The following is a 15,594-nucleotide window of genomic DNA, read 5'->3' as shown; positions in this document are numbered from 1 at the left end:
TTGAGTGCTCACCTTTCTACCACCTGGGCACAAGTTTGAAGACACTGATAATTTACAATTTTTACTATGTGCCTCATCTTCATTAGTAATTCAAATCAAAGATATGATTTTCTCCAGCCGAAAATAATGAATTAGTCAGTTCCTTCTATGCTGTAAGGGTTATTCTAATTTTGTTACAAAAAAAAATGTGTATAAAGAAAACACAATTTAAAATAAGGTCTTGAAATTGCTTTAAAGAAAGCTTTATTTACTACATACATCCTAAGAATGTATTGTAAATGAAGCAAGATCTAAATAAACTTAAAAGCTTTTCAAATACAATGCAACTAAAGATAACAACTAAACTGCTAGCATGTTTGAAAACAGAGAACTCGAAAGTTTTTTTTTTTTTAACATTTATATAGTTTGTTCTTAACCCTAAAAAAAAGTTCACATTTCAAGTTACAGACTTACCTCAGTAGTGTACATATGTGAAATGTTTTTCAAACAACAGGAACAGACAGACCATAGGTAGGTAGGAGGCTCACTGATACTTAACTGGCTATGTCAGCAACATTTATTTTTAAGGTAGTTTGGTAGTTGCCATGTTAAGACACCATTTTTTTCCTTTTTCTTTTTTGCAAATAATTTACAGGCACATGTAAAATACAGTAAGACCCCTGGGTCAGTCTCATCCAGTGAACCTCTGTGATCATTATCCTTCACTGGAAGGAGAGTAGGAGAGTACTTCTTTCATACAAAGTCAAAGGATGGGGATCTAATCCAAACTGCATTTTGTTGGATTACTCATTACAACAGATTTGAGTTTGGATGCAGTTTGCTGGGTACAGAATCAGGAACATTGCACAATTACTTTATGTCATGTAAGAACGATGGAAAGGAAGGTTAGGAATGTTTAAAGGCCTTCGCAGGCACTCAATAATTTTATAGAATAGTTAAATAAATATTGCTTATATATAAAAAATTCAACCCACCCTAAGATGAGGGAAAAGAGGGCATTTGGGAATCTCTTAATTTAAAATGTAAAACAAAACTAAAATGTTTGCTAAGGGCACTATCCTATTATTAATCCACAATAAGAATGCAGCCATCAGCAAAATTCAGTGAGTAGAAGGTTTGATGGAATCTCCAATATGACATAAAAACACAACTGTGGCCGTGCCATCTATTGCACACCTCACTTCCTTGATAGAACCTTTAAAAAAAGAAAATTCCAAGTTGGTGTATTTCATAAAGTAGATGACAATCTTAACATTTTACTGTATTTTACATTCACTCTGCTAAACAAAGGCCTTTAAACAGGCACAAAACACTGCAACAATACATTTACTTCCTACTAAAACAAAACTGTTCAATAACATTGAAATAAAATGGTTTCATTTTGCATTCAACTAGGTACCATGAACTTCTGCAACATAAAACAGCTAAAAACAAGCATTAGGAGATATTTACAAACTATCTTTTACTCCTGCAGGTCTCTCCTCCTCCTCCTGGCTGTGCACGCCCCAATTCAGTTCACCTGCCACGTGCATGGCAACGGAGGGAGGCCCTGTTCAATAAACATAATATTTCCAACACCGTGACAACCACAGACATTTCGCATGAAACATGATAAGGCAACTAGAAGCATATCTGCCGACAAGAGTCTTTCAGGGTCTTGTCTACAATAACATTCTCTGTCTCTACAAACTTACACTTCAAGACAAATATAATAAAAGAAAAGCATTAGGAAAGGAATGAAAGTTGTATATTGGACAATTAAATAGCTATGCAAAGATGTCTTATGCAAACTATTAAAATCTTGTGCTTACACATACTCTGCTATTGAAAATACCTCCCAACCAAACCAAATGCCCCCCAAAAACCAAAAACCCATAACAAAAAACCCCAACAAAAAGAAGTATAAAAGTCATCAATGTTTTCTCTGTCAGAGTAATTAATTTGTCCTAGACTTGCCAAACACGAAGGTGGGACTGGGAACAGGGGGAGAGGGTGACTAGTCGGTGGGGAGAGAACCTATGTAAGAGCAGAGGCACCTGGAGAAGGAGTAGGGACCCAGGGTGATGGTGGCAGGTGAGAGAGCTTTCCAGTGTTTGGACTCAGAAGTGTGACAAGTCTTTCAATGTTGGCTTAAGGAGAGGTCGAGTGTTTAAAAAACAGAACCGTCATGGATAACACATAGTAACACCCGTCAACTTTTAATTCCAGCAGAAATAGAGGTTTCACTCATTTTAAAATTGCACTTTCCAGTATAACTTTTAAAATAACGTCTTATGTAGTATTTTTAAAGCACTATTGTTTGTATCTTTAAATATTGAATATATTTTTCAAAATAGTTCCCTAGCTGCTCAAGTGTGCTTTTTAATATATAGTTGATATATTCACTATTGAAGGTACTACAAAATAGAAATCTCTGGAGTGCAGAAGTTAAGAAAATAACCTTCATACTGAAAATATATCCTTAAAAATACAAAAACGAAAACCTCTATACAAATGTACTACAGCGTACAAATTTTTAAGAGATGGTGTTTAAGGCACAAACCATTGCAAGCCTCTTAGAAATGTACGAACACAGGTCTGCTAAATTGAAAACAGTCTTAAAAAACTAGTGAAAACTTCATGTATATAAAATATTCCAGTATGGTATCTGATAACATTCTTCACGTTCGGGTTTCGTGTGTGCTAACCCAACACGTTCTTTCTTCATAAATAGTAAAGTGTTCCTTCAGTGGTCATGGTGGGTGGATCTCAGTAGGTCTGGTAGACGTCGTGGATGGGCACCTGGATAGCAGCGGCGGGGAAGGCCTGAGGTATGTAGCCTGCGTACCCGCTGTAGACGGCGGCCGCCGCGTTCTTCTGCAGCGTGGCGATCGTAGCTGTGGTCGGAGCAGCAAATGGCACATAACTGGCCCCGTAGATCCCGGCAGCGGGAATTCTCTGAACGTTTGGAGCCACCGTGTACACTGGAGTTATTGGGCGGCCCTGAGGAGGAGGGAGAGAAAGAATCCTTACTGATCACGTGTGGCTACCTATCCATTCGTTCATTCATTCATTCAACTCCCAGGGGTCTGGAGGAGAAACAGACAGAGAAACAAAAGTTGCCATTCTTGGGCTTCCCTGGTGGCGCAGTGGTTAAGAATCCGCCTGCCAATGCAGGGGACACGGGTTCGAGCCCTGGTCCGGGAAGATCCCACATGCCGCGGAGCAACTAAGCCCGTGCACCACAACTACTGAGCCTACGCTCTAGAGACGGCGAGCCAGAACTGCTGAGCCCACGTGCCGCAACTACTGAAGCCCAGGCGCCTAGAGCCTACGCTCTGCAACAAGAGAAGCCACTGCAATGAGAAGCCCGCGCACCCCAATGAAGAGTAGCCCCCGCTCACCGCAACTAGAGAAAGCCCACACGCAGCAACAAAGACCCAACGCAGCCAAAAATAAATAAATAAATTTATTTAAAAACAAAGCAAACAAAAGTTGCCATTCTCAGGGCAGAAAGGCAGAGGGGTAGACAAACAATAACTGTAAGGGAGTGAGACAGGAGCCATTAAAGTAAGGTAAAGTTGCATCCTCAAGGCTCATTTGAATTCAGCTGGTGACACTGACGGAATTGGAATGCTCAGGGAAAGTTCCAATGCTCTGGAATCTTCTGCCCACCATTCCACGCAATCAGCCTACGCCCCAGAGTGAGCGAGAGATGGGAGTTGAGGTCCACCCTTTACTCAGTTGATCTCACTGTAGCTAAGAAGAAATATTTTTCCTAAAATACATGCCAGCTGCCTCAACTCATACTTAACTGAAGAAACAAGATGTTTCAAGAACGGAGAGAAAGAAGCATAGTCTGTGACAACTTTATGGAACAAAGTACACAGATCTCCAAAGGGTCAGCTTCTTAAGCTGTGACCTAAAAAGATTGTGACCCAGACACGATTTTCGGCGAATGTGATCTCTTCAACCATCTCCCACCTAAGATATGACACCACTATATAAACAAATTGCTGTAGAAGGTTCGAGAAGGAGCCAACTAACTTGAGGAGCCAGAGAAAGCATCTCAGACGTGGAGACATTTGAGCTGGGTTCTGGAGAATAAGGTGGGGTTTCTACATGAGGAGGAAGTGGGGAAAGACAAGCTAACTGAAGCTGCCGCACTGCAGCTGCCGTGCTGGCTCTGAAAGTCCCTGCTGCTTCCTTCCCTCCACTTGAAAGTGTAACATACTATGTTTTCAGAACAAATAGGAGTATGCAGGGAAGACTGTGGTTCAGTATTTCCCGAAGTGTTTGCTGTGGAGCTCGTTCTCTGAGCTGCTTTATGGAAAAGTAGATAGATGTTTGGTAAAATAAAACACACGTATAACAAAACATCCGGTGCACCTTATGTTTCATAGAATGCCCTCTAGTACGTGCTGCTGTGGTCTCCTTGTCTTAATGTATCTTTAAAATAAACAATTCAGGATATGTGAAATGGAGAATTAGATTTTAAAAAATTCCTTCTTCCTGGATTTTTATAAAGGAATTACTTATCATTCCTCTACAATACCTGCAAATCAGAGTCACAAAATTATGTTCAAAGGAACTTCATAACCTAAGAGTCATTTCTTTTAACTGTAACCAAAATAATAATTATACTAAATGATAACAATAACAGAGAGATTATAGTCTGCTAGGCACTTCTAAGTGCCTTATTTGTACGATGTTATTTTTCTTTGAAAAATATTTTTTTACCTATTTCTTTTTTTTTATAAATTTATTTTTTGTTTATTTTTGGCGCGTTAGGTCTTTGTTGCTGCGCGCGGGCTTTCTCTAGTTGTGGCAAGCGGGGGCTACTCTTCGTTGCGGTGTGCAGGCTTCTCATTGTGGTGGATTCTCTTGCTGCAGAGCACGGGCTCTAGGCACGCGGGCTTCGGTAGTTGTGGCTCACGGGCTCAGCAGTTGTGGCTCGAGGCTCTAGCGCGCAGGCTTAGTAGTTGTGGTGCCCGGGCTTAGTTGCTCCACGGCAATCCTAACCACTTCACCACCAGGGAAGTCCCGGTGACACAGCTTTTAAGCAAGGGGATGTGTGACTCTGGAGCCTGTGCGTTTAGCCTTGCATTATCCTGCCTCCTACAATGCAGTCACGATGAATATCTTATTAGAAACGCTTTATGACCAGGCAGACAATCTTCGAACTGGGAAGACTGTGGTTTATAGCAAGACAGCAAGCCATCTTTTCCAAATGTGTGGACATCTCTTTAATGACAAATGCACAAAGGGAAGGAATCACAGGGAAGGTGACATCTGAGAAAAACCTTTCCATGTGCTACAGTGCAGCCCAACACCTGGGCTCAGGTGAATGCAATGGGATGGGGCTGAGCGTAGGGAGTTGGGGAGGAGGAGAGAAAAAGACCTCAATTTTTGCTCCTCTCAAAAAACGAATGGTTATCTTTGCTCTACCTATACCACCGACTTGTTGTGAAGACTGAGAACACTTTGAGAAATCAACGTGAAAAAATGATCGTCTACACTTGCAAGTTTTTTTAATTGCTTGCAAAGGCTGTATGAAACTTTGGATATAAAATGGCTAAACAGGAATATCCCTGAGCACCTGCAAAACAGAGGAGGAAGAGCGAAGGTGTTCCCCAAGAAGGTTCTGGAAGCCATGCTGGGAACTGATTTCCAGTGTTGCTCCACTCCAAAAAGTTTTCTATTTACCAATCCGTGGAGCTTAAAATGCTCCTTGGGAACTTCCCTGGTGGCACAGTGGTTAGGATTCTGCGCTCCCAGGGCAGGGGGCCCGGGTTCGATCCCTGGTCGGGGAACTAGATCCCGCATGCATGCTGCAACTAAGAGTTTGCATGCCGCAACTAAGGAGCCCGCCAGCCGCAACTAAGATCCAGTGCAACCAAATAAATAAATGAATAAATATTAAAAAAAAAAAAAGCTCCTTCCTCTGCTGCAATTTGGCAGAGAACACAGAGGCGGCAGAGGACTGAACGTGTCAGAGAACCCAGGTCAATGAACTCGAGGCAGGACACAGAGTACTTAGATCTGAGGGAGAGTGGCAGGGTCACACACACTCAAAGAAGCCATTCCCACGTTACAAATGAAGTAGCTCCAGGCATTCTGCAGAATATACTGGAGAAGGAAACAATCTCCATAGGAATCAACTGTTAATGACAGCACACTGAACGAATTCCCAAACCACAACTTCGTGTAAAGACCCCACGGCAGCATCCAGCGCAGACTGACATAAGATAGAAACGGTCTGCATTCCAGAACGTGATCATGAAGCCTGGAATCTGGGCTCCACCAGAACTGTGACCACGCAGCAAAGACCAAAGTTCACGAGTTTCTTAGTAAAGAGGAATTAGAAATTATTAGCAGAATTCCACTAAGTAATGCCTGTAGGTTACTGTATATATTTATAGTCAGGCCACAGGAATAACTGCTTTGTGAGTCATTTCCAACCTATTCCTTTTTTTGGCTTTTTGCAGTTAAAGAATACTTGACGATATATTGATAGATAAATAAACTTCACATGGCCTGACCCTTTCTGAATAGTGCAGTCAAGACTGGGGCTCAGCGTGGGCAACAGCAAGCAAACAGCAGGCTACTGTGAGGGTTCACAGCCTGGCTTTGTTTCGGCATCACTGAGGAGCTGGGACAAAATATGGATTCTAGAACCCCAGCCCAGTTCTGCTGAACTGGAATCTTCTGGGGTTTGAATCTAAGAATCTCTGTTTTATCAATATAAACATGTCCCCTGGATAATTCTTACCCAATTAGATAAAAGACAGCCCCGGCCTGAGTTTTTACGCTTGTTGATAGATACGGTAGTTGAGATTCACTGCCTCACAAAGGAGAGCTTCAGCAAGATTATTTTTCTGTCTGGATGAATGATATATCACATAGGTATTCCCTGTGTGCTACACATTGCAGATACAAAGCAATATAAGACGTAGCTCTTGCTCTGGAAGAACTTCGTTTTAATTGGGGAGATAGAACACACTGGCAGTCAAATGCCAAGTAATACTGTAGGTAATGAGAAGTACAGGAGAGATGACTTCCAAGGTGAGATGGATGGGAAAGATTCTAGAGAAGAAACCACAGAGAGGAGAACACTGTGAGTGAGTAGAGGTGGGGAAGGAGGATGGAATGCTAAGACTGGATTGGGAGGAGATATGGGAATAGTTGGATATGGTTGTAAGAGAGGAGTAAAGGCAGATTTTGTAAAGTTTCATGTATCTTTATCTCTATAGACATTTCTCTCTCTACAGGCACACATATACATATGTATACATGTATACATATGTATATATACATACAGACAGAGAGAGGGAGGGAGCGTGGAGGGAGGAGTAGAACTTTAAAGAACTCTTCATTGAACTATAATCTGGAATGGGAAAACGTGAACTATCTCCTGGGATTTTGTGTGTCAGCTCCTTAACAATAAGAACATGAGTTAAAAATTATCCAGTGTCATAAAAAAAAAAATAGTATGTATAATATTATGACACTGTGAAAAATTACACATGCCATTTTTGCATATTGCTTCCCATCTTTAATACAGTGATGATATTGGGGTAGTACAATTATTACTAAAAATTTTTCTGTCCTGCCATGATTTATCTTACAAAATTTGTCTGTCATCCAGTCCCATAGTTCTAACAGAGAGCTAGGCACACAGTAAATTCTCCTGTGGAATATTAAATGAATCCACGACACAGGAGGCCTCACACAAACGCAACGACCGCAGCAAGACCCCTACCTGGAAAGGTGGTGGCGTGGACACGGCAGGGATGACGGCGGCGGCCGCGGCCGCGGCCGCGGCGGCTGGGTCTGGCTGCACAGAGATGGGGCTGATCATGTGCTCCATTGTGTGGATTTTACCATCTTCAATCATTTTAGGAGCCGGAGCTGCCTGAAACATGGAATACTGGGCCCCGATGGCAGGGATGGCCACTGCAAGAGAAGTAAGAAGGAAACACAGGTCAGTCATCCAGTCACTGAGGGAGGTCCATCACTTTCTCAATGTTTTTAAAAACCAAGTTTAGCAGCCAAGGGCTCTCCCTGCTAACTAATGCTCCCTCAGTACAGGTGCTACCCAAGAGGAAGAGAGAGAAGGTGGCAGGTACCCCCCTCCCCTTGGCTTGACTTTCAAAAGGAAATACGTAGGTACCAATGGGGTCTCCCCATAGATCATCAGGGAAGGAAAGCTTAGAGTTAGGTTTCTGCACCCACATTTCCTACTGCTTCTAACAGAAAATCACATTTTGACTCTTACTCTTGAGGTCCTACAGAGCAAGAAAGGGCCTTCTAATTCTGAGAAAACAGTCTCAGAATAAGAAGTGAGAGCAGAGGCTCGAGGCCCAAGAGTGTGAGAAGGAGACTGCTGGTTCCTTATCACTCATCTAACTCGTTACCAGACCCGCTGCCCTTTTCACTTTCACCACGTTTTAAAAAGCTGGTGCTGTTGAGGGTTTCATTTTGAGAACTCAGAGGTCTGTGTACATCCTCCCCACCCCACATTTCAGATTTCAGTATTACTGACTCAAGGAAAAATACATAATAAAAAATGGAAAATTCCCTAATTTTCTAATGGCCAGTCATAATAGCGAAGCAGTAGAGTGACTGCTTTTTTTGGTGGTACCTGCCAATTCAAAGACATGTTTCTGTGAGTCAAGTCCAAAGGGCTCATTTCAACCAGAGATTCAAACCGACAGCAGTTATCGAATGTCAATGTATGATAAGGAGAGGTAAAAAGAAAAAAAAATACTAGCCCTGATCTGGGGGAGTTTGCGTGAGTGTGTGGTATGTGTGTGTTGCAAGGAAGAGCAAGAATATTGAAATGCATACACAAAGTAACTTTTCACTTATGTTTTTTCTCCAACTGTAAGTAATTTCTTCTAATAAAAGCTGAGGATATAAGGTAAAGAGAAATGACTGTGGGCTAAACAATGATACAGCCATTCAATAAAATATACCTAAAATCTTAACCAAATCTTTTACCTGCCTTTCCATCCATATGATCTTGTGCCCAGATACTTCACTACTGCCCTGGTGTTCCTCCTAAAATACATAGTTCTAATTTTCTAGATTAATCAGAAATAGAGGTCAAGGGGATAGGGCCCAGAAAGGGTTATAAGTTTGAGCTATATTTGAGTTGTACTAAGCAACTCTGGATTATTCTGGCTGTCAGCTACTCCATGCCTCAGAACACAACTATATGCTTAAAGGTTGTTTAAGAGTTCTTTTCTCTAGTTAAATCTTTTTATTTTAACATATTTATTGGAGTATAATTGCTTTACAATGGTGTATTAGTTTCTGCTTTATAACAATGTGAATCAGTTATACATATACATATGTTCCCACATCTCTTCCCTCTTGCATCTCCCTCCCTCCCACCCTCCCTATCCCACCCCTCTAGGTGGTCACAAAGCACAGAGCTGATCTCCCTGTGCTATGCGGTTGCTTCCCACTACCTCTAGTTAAATCTTAAGCTAATGCCAACAGGAGTCCCTTTCCCAACAAGTAGAAGTGACAAGTCTTGTACCCAGGCTCTGCTTTATGGAATTACAGAGAGAAACAGGATCTGTTTTACACTGCTTAAAGCACCAATGGCATTTATAAGGAAATCCAGTCTAAGGAGTCACTTACCTGCAGAAATTGCAGAATTTTTTCATAGGCATTAAAAAAAAAAAAAAAAAATCACCGGATTACTTCAAAAGGAAGCTCTACTGGGAAAATGCTTTGTAAGCCCTATGTGGCCAATGCCAACCTACGCCCCACTCGCACAGCTCCCTTGAGTCTGTTTCAGCCAGGGGAAGGAGTGCAGACCGCAGGCAACAGAAAGTCAGAGAGGCTGAGCTTCGAAGCGAGGATGTTCTCAAAGCGTTCTTCAATCTTCCCTCCATGAGACCGGGAACAGGTCTGGAGGAGGGTCAGGGTGGAATTTCTCATGTGTTTGGGGGCTTGTGTGGTGTGTGGGAGTCTGTGCTATGCTCACACTGTGGAGTTAAAGAAAGCTCCTTGCAGGTTAGGGTCAGAAAGACCTGTTTCACATTAGGCGACCAATGAGCACTAACAATGTTGGAAAACTGGTTTGTGGGGCCTGTTTGTGGAGGGTGGAAGCAAAGTTCAAGGTCCCTGGCTTGAATTACTTGAGTGCCCCTACCCCCAATCTACTGATCCAGCAAAAGGTGGAAATGAGAGCTGGAAATCATCTGCAAAAACTTTCACTGCTGCTCCCAGGCATTCTGGTTTGTTAAGACCATGACAAGAGACAGTGGTGTTATTTGCTCCTGAAGGGGAATTTTCTAACCTTCCCAGCAACTCTCAGAACTAGCAAAGAAATGCGCCTTCTGGCTTCTGATGCGTGTGGTAGAAATAGGCTTGAGTAAGGAGAAGAAAGTTTTTAGCTGGTAGAAGACACAGAAGAGACTCGTGTTCTTCTATCTCTGCACCCCCCATCCCAATCTGCCTAGTTGAGAATCTGCCTAATTGAAAAAAAGCCTAACAACTGGTGATACCCATTGGAAAAACCCACTATCGCAAAGTTTGACTTGAACGTGGTCAAAACTAGACTATCTCCCTAAATTCTAGATGAGAAGGTACAGGAGGCCACATTCCTTGCCTAATCTCCAGTTGCCTTTGAGAAGAGGAACCCATATGCAGATAGAAGTACCCAAGGAAGTCACTTCAAAGAGAGGGCTGGGGTTCAGGCTGAAAAGATCCATTCTCACTCCGGTTTATACTGACCTGTACCAGGTTTAATGGCAACTGGATTGACGGCAGAGATTTCCAAATTCGGTACAAGTTCATATCCTTTTTCTTGTTGTTTTCCTTTTCCTTCATGATATCGGCTATATATACCACGGCCAGCAGAATATCCCCCAAGGTAGGAACCCCTGGGCCCTGGGGCTCTGTTGCCAGCTGCACCTCGACCCCGGCCTCTTATGCTGCCTGCTTATAATAACAACACAAAACACGATGAGCTACCAATAGCAACAGTACAGGAGGCGGACCTCAGCTCAAGGTTCTTGGCACTTAGGTGTTTGCGCTGGCTCTAAGCTGCAAGTGGCTACACCTCTGCCCTTCAATGAGCTGGAAGATGGTTCACACCTTCTGTCCCAGCCTAGGTGCACCCTAAAATGTCTGCTTAACGCAAGAGATGAACTTGAAGGGTGAGTTCCTAGGACTGCAACTGCAACTCCAGTAAATAAAAATGTTCACACACTGTAACAAAGTTAGTTGTGGAAGGGGAACTGCTAGTCACCCTTCTCATTTTATGCGTGAGAAAACAAGCCTCGGGAGGTCAAAGGGGCTGACTTAAGTCACAAAAGCAGTTAATCAGAGAACAGGACCCAGAGGCTAAGCATTCTGCTTCCCAGTGTAATGCCTGGTTTCATTACGGGCTAGCCAGTGACTACAAACAACAAAACAACCCAAACAAAAAACCCAACGACAACACTGTGCCCCCTAATCCCCAACATTCTAAAGACTTCATTTCGCACGTAGTTTTTAACCTAAGAACCCAGAGCCTTGCGGACTAGCCCCACAGTGGGTAGGCCCTGGAAAGGCTGAGCGCAGGAAGAGCTTGCAGGCGCCCACGATTCTACCACTCATCCCACACATACTAACGATCTGCATTCCTCTCAGTGCTGTAGAAGTGCATGCCTTAAGCGCCAGCAAAGAACAGAACCCAGAACCCACACCCAAACGAGGCTGGGTAGGGGGGTCGCCGTCCACCGGCTTGGTAAATGACAGCCACCACACCCCTGACGCCGCCCGCCTGGCAGACGCGGATCCCTGGGCCTACCCAGGCAAGGAGTCCCCACTAACCTTTCACGAAGTAGTCCCTGTTGGGCCCAATGAGCGCGTTGTAGGGGTAGCCATAGTAGGCCAGCGTGTAGGGGTCGCAGGAGTACACGTAGCTGGGCTGCTGCACCATTGCCGCCTCGGCCGCGCCGCCGCCCTTGGCCGCCTTCTGGTAGCGGGAGTACTGCTCCTTGTCCACGGGCTTGGCCAGCGTCACCTCGAGGCACGAGCCCTCCAGCTCGGTGCCGTTGAGGTTGTTCATGGCGTGCACGGCGTCCTCGCGGCTGGCAAAGTGCACGAAGGCGTAGTCGCGGATCTTCTTGACGCGCTCCACGCAGCCCGGGTTGAACTGGCCGAAGCTCTTCTTGATGGTGTCCTCGGTGGTCTCGATCATGAGGTTCCGCACGTAGAGGATCTTCACGGTCTCCATCACGTCCTCGTCCACGTCGATCTCGGGCTCGGCCCAGTCCACGGCAATCTGGTGGCCCCAAAGCTGGATGCGGCCGGGCATGAGCTTGCGGCGCGCCATGGCGGCGGCGCGGTGGCTCTCGTACTCGACGAAGGCGAAGCCGCGGTTCTTCATCTTGTCGGCCGCGCTGGCGTAGACGATCACGTCGAGCACGCCCTCCGTGACCTTGGCGATCTCCTCCAGGATCTCCTCGCGCTTCTTCATCTTGGGGATGCCGCCGATGAAGAGGCGGCAGTTGTCTACGCTGCAGCACACGCCGAGCAGGCGGCCGGGGCGGATCTCGTAGTTGTTGAGCTCACGCACGGCGCGCTTGGCCTCGTGCTTGTGGCAGTACATGACGAAGGCGTAGCCGCGGTTCTTGCCGTCGAAGTCCATCATGAGGCGCAGCTCGTAGATGCGGCCCACCGCCTCAAACACGGGCACCAGCTCGTCCTCGTACACGTCGCGCGGGATCTTGCCCACGAAGACCTCGCAGCCGCGCTGCGGGTGCGGGCCTTCCCAGCCGGGCGGCGGGCCGCCGTACTTGCGCTGCCCGTTCTCCTGCACCATGCTGTAGCCCGTGCGCTCCATCAGCGCCAGAAGCGCCGCCTCGTTGGGCGCGCCCGCCACGCCCTCGGGCACCTTGGCGGAGGACCCAGCGGCCGACTCGCTGCTCATGGCTGCGGTGGAATCCTCTGCGGTCATAATGTCAAAGGCATCCACGGCCCGGCGGAAACCTGGGGGAGGCAGGAGGGAGAGGGTGAGTGTGGAATCTGCACCGAGTTGAGTCAGAACTTGACTTTTTTTTTTTTTTTTTCTTTCTTCTTCAAAGCTATACAAGACTCACGCTTAACTATCAGGTGGTTGAATGAGAAATAAGATGGAGACCGCTCTAGATATGCGGCAGCTCTAAAATAGTCTAAATTGGGCAAGGTGTTTTGCAGGAAAAACCAGAAGTGACTCGGGGAAAAAAAATCAGAATGAGCAAGTACTTCCGCTTAGTCAGTAACCCAACAGCTTTGAAGCATAGAGAACCTGCTCTCATCGTTGGGGAAAACTTCACGTTCTTGCGGCAGTTGGCAACATCTTTTGCTTAATTCCTGCACTGTCAAGTCAGATTGACTTCCTTTTAGTTACAGCATTTTACCCCCTTTATTTCTTTGACAGACAAAACCTCTTTCTTTGCTTTCTTTTTTAAGACAGACTTTTTCATTTAGGAATGGAAAGAGGGCAATGTGTTTATATTGTTAAGGAAAAAACCGAGGAGGTGTTACTATAGAAGATGCAGAGCTGTGTGCGGAAGCTTTTTACAAGGAAGAAATGGAACACCCACATTACCAAGGACTTGTCCTGGGAACTGTGCTAAGAGCTGGTAAGTCTGATTTTTACGGTGTCGTTCCCTATCAGCAAAATTCTTGGTATGAATCATTCATGGATTTGGAATCAGTGCACAAAGAGCTAGATTAAGTTCAGGCTGGGGGACTTGTGAAGCAGGAACAACCTGGTAAACTACCCTATAGTCTTCAGAGAACTGTCACATGTATTATCTTATTTGATCTTCTTAATCTCCTTTCATGGGAAGTGATATTATCATTAGTCCCAAATGTCTATGGGGAAATAGGCTCAGAGAGGTTGAGTAAATTGCTTATTTCACACAGCAAGTATCAGCTCATATCAGGACTTGATTTCAAGGCGTATGGCTCCAGATTCCATGTTCTTTCTTTGAAACCAGCGCTGAGCAACAGAACTTTCTGTGACGATGGAAAACCTGTCACTAGCCACTTGTGGCCATGTGACTATTGCAGAATTTTTCATTTTACTTTAAAATTAAATAGCCACACCAGTGCAAGTCTAAATCATGCCACCTCCACTCCTATAGCGTAGGGCTCATGGAAATGATTTTAAGTTATACAGTGAGATTATCACTAGGAGCTTCGTATTTTGCGTTTGTAAAGAACAGCTCTGATTTTCAGCTTTTGAAAAAATGAAGTTTAGTTCATTTTTCTGATCTATGATAGTATTCAAGTAAATTTTATGGAAATTAAGAAAAATAAGAGAAAAAATTATTCCTAATTCTCCTACCCAGTCATAGCCACAATTAAACTTTCCCATCTTTCTTTCAATAGTTTCTTTTGGGGGGTGGGAGAGGTGGAGCTGGGCTTCCAATAAATTTACATCCTGCTGCTTTACTTCATTTTACAAGCATTCTTCCACGCTCTTAAAACTGTAAAAACATAATTTATAATAGCTGAATAAGGTTTCATCATTCAACTAAATTTTTTCCATTTTTTATCATTTAAAAAAATTTACAAGGCCAGACACTATAAAACTCTTAGAGGAAAACATAGGCAGAACACTCTATGACATAAATCACATCAAGATCCTTTTTGACCCACCTCCTAGAGAAATGGAAATAAAAACAAAAATAAACAAATGGGACCTAATGAAACTTAACAGCTTTTGCACAGCAAAGGAAACCGTAAACAAGACGAAAAGACAACCCTCAGAACTGGAGAAAATATTTGCAAATGAAGCAACTGACAAAGGATTAATCTCCAAAATTTACAAGTAGCTCATGCAGCTCAATATTAAAAAAAACAAACAACCCAATCCAAAAATGGGCAGAAGACATAAATAGACATTGCTCCAAAGAAGATACACAGATTGCCAACAAACACATGAAAGGATGCTCACCATCACTAATCATTAGAGAAATGCAAATCAAAACTACAATGAGGTATAACCTCACACCAGTCAGAATGACCATCATCAAAAAATCTACAAACAACAAATGCTGGAGAGGGTGTGGAGAAAAGGGAACCCTCTTGCACTGTTGGTGGGAATGTAAATTGATACAGCCACTATGGAGAACAGTATGGACGTTCCTTAAAAAACTAAAAATAGAACTACCATATGACCCAGCAATCCCACTCCTGGGCATATACCCAGAGAAAACCATAATTCAAAAAGAGACATGCACCCCAATGTTCATTGCAGCACTATTTACAATAGCCAGGACATGGAAGCAACCTAAGTGTCCATCGACAGATGAAGGGATAAAGAAGGTGTGGCACATATATACAATGGAATATTAGTCATAAAAAGAAATGAAATTGAGTTATTTGTAGTGAGGTGGATGGACCTAGCGACTGTCATACAGAGTGAAGTAAGTCAGAAAGAGAAAAATAAATACCGTATGCCAACACATATATATGGAATCTAAAAAAAAAAAAGAAAAGGTTCTGAAGAACCTAGGGGCAGGACAGGAATAAAGATGGAGACGTAGAGAATGGACTTGAGGACACGGGGAGGGGGAAGGGTAAGCTGGGACGAAGAGAGAGTGGCATGGACTTATA

General features: G+C 43.9%; 1 protein-coding gene across 3 annotated transcripts in view; it reads right to left on the bottom strand.

The window, feature by feature from the left end:
- Window positions 1–226: 226 nt before the first annotated feature.
- Window positions 227–15,594, bottom strand: part of RBM47 (RNA binding motif protein 47) — a 164,375-nt gene continuing 149,007 nt past the window's right edge. The window contains exons 4-7 of one of the 3 annotated variants that reach the window (XM_059923158.1): window positions 11,815–12,975; window positions 10,732–10,938; window positions 7,742–7,935; window positions 227–2,982 (exon numbers count right to left, since the gene is read on the bottom strand). In XM_059923158.1, coding sequence (XP_059779141.1) covers window positions 2,749–2,982; window positions 7,742–7,935; window positions 10,732–10,938; window positions 11,815–12,943 — 1,764 coding nt within the window. In that variant the 5' untranslated portion in view covers window positions 12,944–12,975 and the 3' untranslated portion in view covers window positions 227–2,748. The remainder of the gene's footprint in view (window positions 2,983–7,741; window positions 7,936–10,731; window positions 10,939–11,814; window positions 12,976–15,594) is intronic. The other 2 variants (XM_059923159.1, XM_059923160.1) reach the window with 2 other exon arrangements.

The sequence above is a fragment of the Balaenoptera ricei genome, chromosome 5 (genome assembly GCF_028023285.1).
Source record: "Balaenoptera ricei isolate mBalRic1 chromosome 5, mBalRic1.hap2, whole genome shotgun sequence".
Taxonomy (NCBI): Eukaryota; Metazoa; Chordata; class Mammalia; order Artiodactyla; family Balaenopteridae; genus Balaenoptera; species Balaenoptera ricei.
This window is presented reverse-complemented; position numbering and strand designations above follow the sequence as displayed.